Below are 11,340 nucleotides of genomic sequence, written 5' to 3' on the forward strand. Positions count from 1 at the left end.
TCGTCTTTTTGTGTACTGATCATGGGGCCCAAACACTCCAGGTGGTAAGGCTGGTTGACCCTTCAGAAGCAAAAGATGGTTGGGAGTGAGTGGCTCCAAATCATTTGGATTATCTGAAAGCTGGGTGATTGGACGATCATTTAAAATGGCTTCCACTTCACAGAGCACTGTATGTAACCCATCATCATCCAATCTCTGTTGTCGTAGCACGGAGCTTAGAACCCTTCTTATCAGGCGGATCATTCGCTCCCACACCCCTCCATGATGTGAGCCTGCTGGCGGATTAAAATTCCAGCGAATTCCAACTTGAGAAAGTTTTCCTTGAATTTGGACATGGTTCAAAGCAGCAACAGCCTCCCTCAGTTCTCTTTCTGCTCCAATGAAGTTGGTGCCGTTATCAGACCTTAGTTGTAACACTTGTCCTCTTCTGCTGATGAAACGCCGCAAAGCATTAATACAAGCGTCTGTTTCCAATGACCCTGCTACTTCTATATGGACAGCCCTGCTTGCCATACAGCTAAATATAACTCCATATCGCTTGCAGGTCGATCTTCCCCTCTTTACTTCAATTGGACCAAAATAATCAACTCCCGTATTAGTGAATGGTGGTAAATCAGGGAGGACTCTCTCCTTTGGAAGGTCTGCCATCTTTTGTTCCATTGGTCTACCATTATAGCGTTTACAAAAGCTGCATTCAGTGATGACCTTACGTACAGCAGAATTAGCATTTGTAATCCAGAACCTTTTCCTCACTGTAGACAATGTGTGTGCGCGTCCACTATGGCCCAAACTCTGGTGCACATGCTTGAGAATGAGAAAAGAAACATGCTGATCCTTTGAGAGAATGAACGGATGTTTGGCCTCCTCAGGCATTGCTCCTTTACTCAATCTCCCTCCAACTCTCAAGAGTCCATTATCCAGAACTGGGTCCAACCTGTATAAAGGACTCTGACGCCTAATGGTAGCTTGGGCTGATAGTGCGGCAATCTCTTCGTTGAATCGTTGTTGCTGGCAATAGCGAATGATAGTCACCTCTGCTCTTGACAGCTCATCCAGCGTTAAAATCCCGTGCCAGGATGTCATCCTATTTTGTTTGCTTGTCCTCAGTTTACCAGTCACAGAAGTCTCCAACCGCTTTCTCAAGCGACTCTGATCCAACAACATAGACTTTATTCTGAGAAACCAAGCAACTGTGGTCTTAAGCCGCCTCCAGTCAGAAAAATATATCATGAGGTAGTCCGTAGGCTTCAACTCATCACACACATTAATAGCATTTACAGTCGTCTCCCTTCTTATCTCCATGTCACTGGGGTCCACACGGGTGTCTAGTACAACTTTAGGCCAGTCCTCCTCATTCTTCCAGAGAAACGCAGGCCCTTCCAGCCACCTGTCATTCTTCAATAAATCTGCCACCTTAAGTCCCCTTGACGCATCGTCTGCTGGATTATCTTGAGTAGGAACATGTCGCCACTGTGATGGCTCAGATGCGTCTCTGATAGCTGCAATTCTATTTGCAACGAATGTATGAAAACGCCTATCCTCATTGTTGATGTACTTCAACACTGAAGTACTATCAGTCCAGAAAACAGAATGACTCAATTGAAGTTTCAGCTCTGCTCTTAACATTGAATCCACTCTGACAGCAAGAACCGCAGCTGTCAACTCCAGCCGGGGAATAGTTATGGCCTTTAGTGGAGTCACTCTGGCCTTGCCCAAGAGAAAGGAAACCTGAATGTCGCCCAATGGGTTTAACATGCGAATATATGTTGCAGTTCCATAACCACCTTCGCTTGCATCCGCAAAGTGATGTAATTGGGCAAACATAATTGTCCCAAAATTTGCCGGCTTAATGCACCTAGTCACATTAAATGTTGCCAGCAAATCCAGATCCTCCAACCATCCTTTCCATTGATGCAGAATACCAGGTGGCAAATCATCATCCCATCCACATCTCCTCCTACAAAGTTCTTGCTGTAACATTTTGGCAAGTAAGGTGACTGGTGCCAGGAAGCCTATAGGATCATAAACTGAACTGGTGATTGACAGCATGCCACGTCTAGTAAGAGGCTGTTTCTTCATCTCCATCTTGAACTTAAATGTATCAGTCTCCACGCACCACTGTAGGCCTAACGCCCTTTCCACTGGAAGCTTATCTCGATCTAGGTCCAACTCCTTTAGGTCTTGGGCCCTTTGATCTTCGGCGATGGCTTGTAAAACAACACGACTGTTGCTAATCCACTTTTCCAAGAGGAAGCCTCCCTTTGAACATAAAGCAGTTAATTCTTTAATCATCTGGATAGCTTCCTGAGCCGTGGCAGAACTCTTCAGACAATCATCAACATAGAAATTTTGATTAATAGATCGAACTGCTTCCACTGAACACTTGGACTGGTTATCATCAGCGGTTTTTTTTAGTGCAAAGGCAGCACAACTGGGAGAAGATGCTGCGCCAAACAAATGCACAGTCATCCTATATTCCACTAGATCTTTAGTGATATCTCCATTTGGCCACCAGAGAAATCGAAGAAAATCTCTGTCCTCTTCAGCGACCTTTACTTGGTGGAACATGGCTTGAATGTCACCCATGAATGCCACAGTTTCTTCTCTAAACCGGGTAAGTACTCCAAGCAATGAGCTAGTTAAGTTAGGACCCTGTAACAGCTCGTTGTTTAAGCATGCTCCTTGGAAGGTGACCCCACAATCGAACACCACTCGAAGTGAGCCCTTTTTTGGATGGTGTACTGCATGATGGGGAATGTACCACACCTTCCCACTTTGGCCGGGTAGCTGTTGTTGCGATACTTGTTCTGCATAGGTTTTACTGATGAGATTATTCATATACTCTGCATATTCCTGATGCAAGTCCTTGTTGTTCAGAAACCTTCGTTTTAAACCCTGCATCCTTTGCTTGGCCACTGTAAAGTTGTTTGGCAATGAGACTTCTTTCCTTCTTAAGGGGAGTTTCAAACAATACCTTCCTTCCTGAAGATTAGTTGAATGTTCCATTATTTCCAAAAATTTATGGTCTTCTCTTGACATTTCCTTCTCCTCGCTGAATTTCTCACAGAAATCATGGTTATATTGAGCATTCAGCATGTTTTCTAACTTACACAGAGAGATCCTATTCACTGTAGCAGAAGGGAGTTGCCTCTCTGAGGTTCCACCATTTTCAGTCAACGGTCCATTAATGACCCATCCCAACTTTGTCCTAACAGCATATGGACCTTGCCCATGGCTGTTGATGACCTCCCAAGGTTCTAGTATCTTGGGTGCATTGGTTCCTATTAGCAGCTCCACATTTGCCTTTGTACTTGGGATGTGCACCTTTGGCAGGTATGGCCATTTAAGTAAATCTGCAGATGTTACCATGTCATTAACAGTGACAGGCATTTCTTTCTGTGTTAGAACCTCTGGAAGGCTGTGGAATTCATCACTATTCGGATCAGATATCTCTAAACCAGTCAAAGAGTAAGCTGGAACAATCTTTTCTTGCCCCATAGTCCTCAACAGGAAGTTAGTTCTCCTGCCTGTTATGTTCAGCTTTTGCATTAGACTTTCTGAGCAAAATGTAGCTGAGCTACCAGCATCTAAGAAGGCATATGTTCTTATAATGCGATTCCCTTTTGTGGATTTCACCTTTACGGGTAAAATGGACAGAGCACATCGGTCTTCTCCGGCCCTAGTACGGCCACATGTTTTAAACAAGGTTGACTGGCTATTAGAAGATCCCTCTACTTGCTCCAACATTGCAGCTTGGCCTTTAATATGAAGCAAGGTAGGGTGGCTTCGACCACACACTTTACATGTCAAGCGCTGCTCACAATCTCGGCTTATATGACCAAAACATAGACATGCAAAGCATATTCCTTTCTCCCTTAAATAGTTGATCTTTTCTTTGTGCTTCTTTCTCTGGAACTGGTTGCATTCCTCCAGGATACGCTTTGGTCCTCCACTGCTCCCTCATCTTAAAGGGTAACTTTGAAATGATAGTTCTCATATTCACTGGCATATCTAATTCCTGTATATACGGAAGCTCCTCCATTACATTACAGCAACCATGCAAAAATAGGGAATAAGCTTGAAGTGACTTAATGTCCTCAGATTTAATTGTTTCCCATGCCAGAGCCCTTTCCATATAAGCGGTTGCAATTTTATAAGGATTTCCAAAGTGTTCCTGTAGAAGATCCTTTGCCACTGTATAACCACGATCTGGAGCCATATGTTGACAACTACGCACCAGTTCTCGTGGTCGTCCTCTTGTAAACTGCTCCAAATAGTATAAGCAGTCTGCCTTTCCCGTTTTATCCTCCACTCCTTGCTCGAAGGCCTTAATGAATGCTCTATACTGAAGTGGATCGCCTTCAAAGGTTGGAATTTCTCGAGGTGGCAGAGATGATGATTGCTGCTGTCGTACCAACGCCGCAGTTATATCATTTTGCCTGTGCATGATGGTAAGGAGGTCCCTGGATGAGTCTTGACCGCTTGGATAGTATGAGACTTGCCTTTGCTCATCCTCCAATGGTGCTATTATTGAATGGTGATGAAAATGCTGAGATGTTCCCATCATATTATTTTCCTGTTGCTGTTCTTTGTGGTTATACCAATGCCTTGACGTAGCTTTACACCACCGCTCTGTTTCCTTTCTCCGTACATCTAATGGTAATGGGTCGATAGATGGTAGCAGTTCCTTTGACGACTCAATATTTTGCGTTGGTTTCCTGGATCCAGGTTTATACTCCTGTACTGTAGGATTCAAGATATTAACAGATTGCGCTTTCCGTTTTTCACTTTCCAAGTAGGAATTCATGCCATCAGAGGGTGCTTGGAGAGAATCTTTCAGGTCTGCAGCTTGTAATACGGCCAACTTGGCAGTAGATGCAGCCAATTCAGTTTCTAAATCCAGCTCTTCCCTTCTTCTCCTAAGCAGTTGCTCCTGTTCCTCCAAAGCATGTTTTTCCTTCAAAGCCCCTGCACGAGCTATAAGCGCAGCTCTTTCTGCTTCAGCTTTTACCCTTGCTGAAGATGTGGTACTTACTCCACTCATACCACTCCTTCGACTTGAACATTTACTACTCGTGTCAACATTGGAAATACTATCATTTGGATTAACATCATCCTTGTCATTAGTTAAATCAACATTCTGAATTGGATGAACATACCCACAATCTGTATCATAGTGAGAAACCCACAACTTTGCATCAGTAATACATTCATCATTAAACATCATTTTTGCTTTAAACCATGTTATATGTTTGTCCCTTTCAACATCTGGTAACAGTTCCAACAGAGATTCATGTATACACTGTATTTCATTACACAATTCAATCAATTCTTTAAGGGCTTTCTCGACCTGTGTTTTATCATTTTTTACCATTAAATCTTGAATTAACTTCCTTATGAGGCTTGCTTTATTTAGCTTGGCCTTTCTATCAGTTTGTAACTTGTCCAGTTTCCAAGCGAAAGCCTTTGCAGTGAGCTTAATTTCTCGTTTTGGAGTCGGTATTTTAGCATCGCTAGTTACGTTAGATTTACTAGCGGTTTGTACATTAATTTCCATGATAATCAGTCAATCAACGATAGTCCGTAGCAACGATGCTCAACGCAACAGTCAATTTAAATGTTCGGCTACCAATGCATTGGATTTACCCTTTATGTGTGCACACAGTTAATGGCCATTAAACAGTATAGCGCTACATTACCTTTGCTCGTTGGGCGCCGTGTAATCCAGTTTCATTAGATCTTATCATCCAAGCGATTTCCAACAGCACTCGTAATTCCAATGTGTAAACGATCCAAAGATAAGTTCACCGACACAGTCCCAACTGCTGGCAGGTTTTTGACTAATGTTGTAGAAGATCTAACCGTTATTAATCTTCTACGATGTTATTCCCGGAATGAGTTGGTTGACGCGTTTAAACTGTAATTACCGTTAAGAAGAGTCCAAGCGTTGTCCTTGCTTTAGAGTGCAATCCATTTATTCCAAAACATTAAAACAGCATGACAAACATATCTATACGGTAGAACGGTCAAAAACCCTTTGCCCTTCCGGGTTAACACCTTGACCTCAACAATACATTTCCTATCTATATACCTGATGCATTCACAGATACACAGCGACACCTAGTGCAATAAAGACAACATAGCATCTCAATAGCAGCAGTAAAATTTGGCTGCTACATGAGGTATGCATACTGTATGGGACGTCCCCTTCACAAACAGATCATAATTTTTTTCTACTCTTTTGAAATGAAGTGTTTATAGGCCTTTGAAGTGGAGTGATGGTACATACAGTATGTCCAAAATGGTGCAGTGAAATGGTTAAATATGAGGTATGCATACTGTATGGGACGTCCCCTTAAAAAAACAGATCATCCTTTTTTCTACTCTTTTGAAATGAAGTGTTTATAGGCCTTTGAAGTGGAGTGATGGTATATACAGTATGTCCAAAATGGTGCAGTGAAATGGTTAAATATGAGGTATGCATACTGTATGGGACGTCCCCTTCACAAACAGATCATCCTTTTTTTCTACTCTTTTGAAATGAAGTGTTTATAGGCCTCTGAAGTGGAGTGATGGTATATATTTCGAAAATGATGCAGTGAAATGGTTAAATATGAGCTATGCATACTGTATGGGACGTCCCCTTCAAAAACAGATCATAGTTTTTTTATACTTTATTTAAATTAAGTGTTTATACTGTAAGACAGAAAGAGAGAAAGAAAGGGAAAGAAAGAAAGGAAGAGAGAGAGAGAGAGAGAGAGAGAGAGAGAGAGAGAGAGAGAGAGAGAGAGAGTAAGAGAGAAAGACAAAAAGAGAGAAAGAAAGAGAAAAAGAAAGAGAAAAAGAGAGAAAAAAGAAAGTAAGAGAAAAAAGAAAGAGAGAGAGAAAGAGAGAGAGAGAGACAGAGAGAAAGGGACAGAGAGAGACAAAATCTCAAAGCTCATAGCAGAGTTTCATAGCTCTTCAGATTCAGATCAAATGAAGATGTTACTGGGGGAAGACAGACACCCATCAGCTGCTGCTAAATTCATTTATCAGTCACACACCATCAGAAATAATCTACAGCCCTGATCTTGTACAGTACTTTTATTTTACCTCTCATGTGCCTCCATAAATGTACATTTGTATACTTCATATGTTTATATTTCAAAGTCTACTTTATATTGCAAATATCCTCTGATTCTATTTTATTTTATTTGCAGTAGTAGCTACTTCATCCATCACCCAGCACCTTAGCTTATTGCACCTTAATGTTTGTTAATATTGTGTTACTGTATGTTTCTTGTTTTATGTATAATGCTTTGGCAATATAGTAAGTGACACAATCATGCCAATAAAGTTCTTTAAATTGAAAATTGACAGAGAGAGAACGAAAGAAAGAGAGAAAGAAAGAGAAAAAAACAGAGAAAGAAAGAAAGAAAGAAAGAAAGAAAGAAAGAAAGAAAGAAAGAAAGAAAGAAAGAAAGAAAGAGAAAGAGAGACAGACAGAGAGAGAGAGAGAGAGAAAGAAAGAAAGAAAGAGACAAAGAGAGAGAGAGAGAGAGAGAGAGAGAGAGAGAGAGAAAGCGAGCGAGAGGAAACCAAGCGCTCTGAAAAGCGCGTGCTTTCTAGCCTAGAAATCTAGACGCACCCTAGCGGCCGCAAAATATATTTGCTGCCAGGGTTTAGTCTAGGCACTCACAATACACTTAACAGCTCCAAAAACCAAAATTTGGTCAGGCCAATCACATCGTGTGTAGCGTCTGTGGGGCGGGCTTAACATGATGACGACAGAGCTGCGACGGTTCCTACTTGAAAACTTCGTTCTTCGTTGCTCTGATTGGTCATAGCGCTATCCTATTGCGTGCAGAGGCATTTTGAGGGACAACCTTATATCCCGCCCCTTGCATTGAGCCGTTTGTGTGAAGAGTTGCCAGACCTTACATCTTGATGTAGGTCTGGCTAACCAGGCTACGTGCTTTCTGCTTTTCTTGAAATTACCGTATGTATAGTAATAGGCGCACACGCTTAATTTGAAATGCGGCTGGCTTGACCATGTATTTTCAAACAGCGGCTGGCTTGACCGCGGTAAAGACATCTCTAATCTAGTTTCCTTTCAGTTCACTTTGCATTGCATCGGTAGGTATGGGGGAAACTCTTTTTACTCCGCGATTGAAGTCTTTTGTTTAACGTCTGTAAAAATGATAAACAGAGCTGTTTCTCAATGTCAAGGAAGGATTTCGAGGATGCTACATCATCGACATCGGTCGAAGGACTGTTCCAATGTTGAGGATCCTCGGAATTTCAGCCAAGGACTGAGTCCTTTGTTTGAGAAATATCCCATATACAGGAAAGGATGCATATGTGTATCCTTCGCGCTCTTCGCGTGCGGAAATCACCCACAATCATATGCGCGCAGCGCAGAAAGTACACCTTTCATTGACGCAATGACGTGCACTTGCTAGCCTGTTCCATTAACGTGTTCTCCGAATGCTTAAGAGGAGCCTCGCCTAGCCTCTGAAGGAAGTGACTTGTAAGGACTAGTCCTGCCAAGGAAGTATCCTTGACATTGAGAAACGGCCGAGTTGTCTTCAAATTAGTGTTCCGTGCGATTTACGCTATATGCACTGAGCACCAAATTGTTAATTATTGTTAATTTCTGTTTATATCTGCAAAAGTTGCGGTTAAAGACAGAAAAAGAGAATGAGAAGACTATACATCATTTCATGTATATTCTGTGTTCTCATATTATCTGTTATAAAGGACAGCTTAATCCCCTTTATTATATTTGTACACTCTGTGACTTAAAATATTAGCAGAGTTGTTACAAAGATTATAAAATTTTATTTGAGTTATTGAAAATAAACCCATTATTAACTGAATCCTAATTCAAGACTAAACTGCACTAAAGAACTAAAAATTAATGAAGAAGCAATGCAAAAAAAGTGACTATAAATGTTTAAAAAGTTATACAGCTTATAATAAACATTTACCATTTTAACTCAAAATCTCTACATTTATGTTCAAGTCAACTAATCGATCTTAAATATGTTACATGAACTTACCGTCATGGTTGTCCACATGAACAACAGCAATAGACAAATTGCTTGCGCTTTGTACCGATCAACTACACCTGTACAGAGTAAGAAAAAAGTGGTGAGTTTAAAGCTTATTTATCCCGATCTGATCTCTACAAATATATTTGCTGATGTAACCCAAGTGAGCCATATACAGCAATACTGTAAATAAATAACACATTTTAATGCAAGTGCAGTACTATATGTACAAAAACAATATTTAAACAATAATTTACAATCTATAAGCTTCCTTTATTTACCTGGAAACATGGTTGAGGGTAAAATGGACATGTTAACTATTTCTCTTTGTCTGACATTCTAACATATGTTCTGAGAAATAGGCGTGGCCAGGATGCCAGGTGATATTGCAGATCTGGTTTGACAAGTCTGTGATTCTGACCCCACATTAAATGAGCCTGGTGGACGCGGATGTGTGCATGGCAAATTCAAGTTACTTGTCCAGGCAAGTAAAATTACTTTTTTTCTTGTCCATCCAAAATAATTATCTTCCTGGACAAGCGTTATTGTCAAGTCATGCTATGTGATATCTACTTTCAATATCACATTATTTCTAATTATGGGAACAGGTCAGTTAACTTTTAGCAACAAATTAACTTCTTTTCTTAAATTTCTATTTAACATATTTTTTATTATATGCAACACATATGATGAGCATTTAAGAAGAGTCTGAATGACTGATCTCAGTACAGGCATCACCATAGCCATTGCTCACTGAGTGATGAAACACACATCATCCTGTCTTCCATAACCCAAGCAAATTTTTCTGAACAGTGGTAAGCACTAAACTCTAACAGAAGCTCTTCTAAGTAAGGGATAATGTAGAGGCAGCCGGTAGTAATCGGAAATAAGCCCCGACAGTGTGATCAGGACTCGACGCGAAGCGGAGGGTCTTGTATCAAACTTAAGGGGCTTATTTCGCGATAACTACAGGCTGCCTCTACATTATCCCGCTTATTACACTTGCCACATAAGAAAAAAAACTGGACATGAATATGAATTTGAAACATTTTATTGGCATATTTGTTTTAAGTTAAAATTTTTATCCTTCAGCGAAACTTTGCACAGATGCATAAAATGATCGTAATACCTTATTAAGATCCTCTGCTTCATACTTGTCTGTCTCCATTTTTTTCTCTTTTAGCCAGTCTTTGAGAAGTTTTAATGCCCATTCTGTATTTTTTTGTGTGTTGGCTTCGTAGCTGTCATACTCCATTTTGTCAAGTTCAGTCTCAGTAAGCTCTCTGTGTCTTGTCGTTGTTCGTTCTTCTATCCACTGTTTAAATGTTTTGTTTTTTCCGTACATGTTAAAATCAATGTCAACATTTTCCATTCTTAATGGTGGTTGTCCAGTGTTTGTCACAAGATGGCGCCAAACAGTAATCTTTATTGGCGCGGAGTGATTTTAATCGTACAAGTCCCAGTCAGCAAATTTCCTTTGGGAAAGACCTGGCCCAAATAAACAGCTGGCCTGTGGCCCACTTAAGAAAATGTTCCCCGGCCCATATCTGGCCCACTTCTTTTTATTCACATCAGAACCAAATCTCAATCATACTTTTACCAGCAGTGAGCCATATAATAAACAATTTTGTGGCCAACATGTGGTCCTTGCATGTAATTATTGTATGGCTGACTTTAGTAAAAAACTGACGGTCTTTATGTGGCCCAAATGTGGCTGACAGACCAAAAGACAGAATTCTGCCAGAATTTAACCATATTTATACCACACCTAATTTATTTCAAATATACTTTTTAAAACAAATCAAATGGTATTACACACAAGAATAATATTATAATAATGATATTTATTTTATGTAAAAGCCATCTGTTTCCCCAATAAACAAAACTACTACAAATATGTAACAAATATGTTTTTATTATTATCATACAATGAACTTGTATATCATGTTATCTGTAATTTATATTACAGAATTTTTTTTTGTTTTGTTTTTATTGGAACCGGACAATTAGCACAATAACCATATGAACGACGCTTATTCTTGTAATTGTACTTGAGTGGCCAAGGGCGTTTCATTCGCTCCCTCCTCCCACCATCACGGTCTCCAGCCAGATGCAGCCATTTTATAATGGTTCGTTCGATCTCCTTTTGGGTAGACGCCTGTGTTTGTGGATTCTGCCTGACTGCACCTGCAGTGAAGAGGAATTTAGACAATGTTAGCTGCAATATAACCTGGAAACTAAAGCTGCATAACTATGACAGAATCAAACTTGACCTATGGCTAAACCACGCCCCCAAACGCGATGA

The 11,340-nt window shown here is 40.5% G+C and overlaps 1 protein-coding gene across 1 annotated transcript in view; it reads right to left on the minus strand.

Moving 5' to 3' along the window:
* The window catches only part of LOC135785531 (NXPE family member 3-like), an 82,332-nt gene extending 73,242 nt beyond the window's left edge, over nt 1-9,090 (minus strand). The window contains exon 1 of the mRNA XM_065295006.2: nt 9,045-9,090. Within this exon, the coding sequence (XP_065151078.2) occupies nt 9,045-9,062 (18 nt within the window). The 5' untranslated portion in view covers nt 9,063-9,090. The remainder of the gene's footprint in view (nt 1-9,044) is intronic.
* Between the last annotated feature and the right edge of the window lie 2,250 nt (nt 9,091-11,340).

This window comes from Paramisgurnus dabryanus, chromosome 22, assembly GCF_030506205.2.
Source record: "Paramisgurnus dabryanus chromosome 22, PD_genome_1.1, whole genome shotgun sequence".
NCBI classification, from domain to species: Eukaryota; Metazoa; Chordata; class Actinopteri; order Cypriniformes; family Cobitidae; genus Paramisgurnus; species Paramisgurnus dabryanus.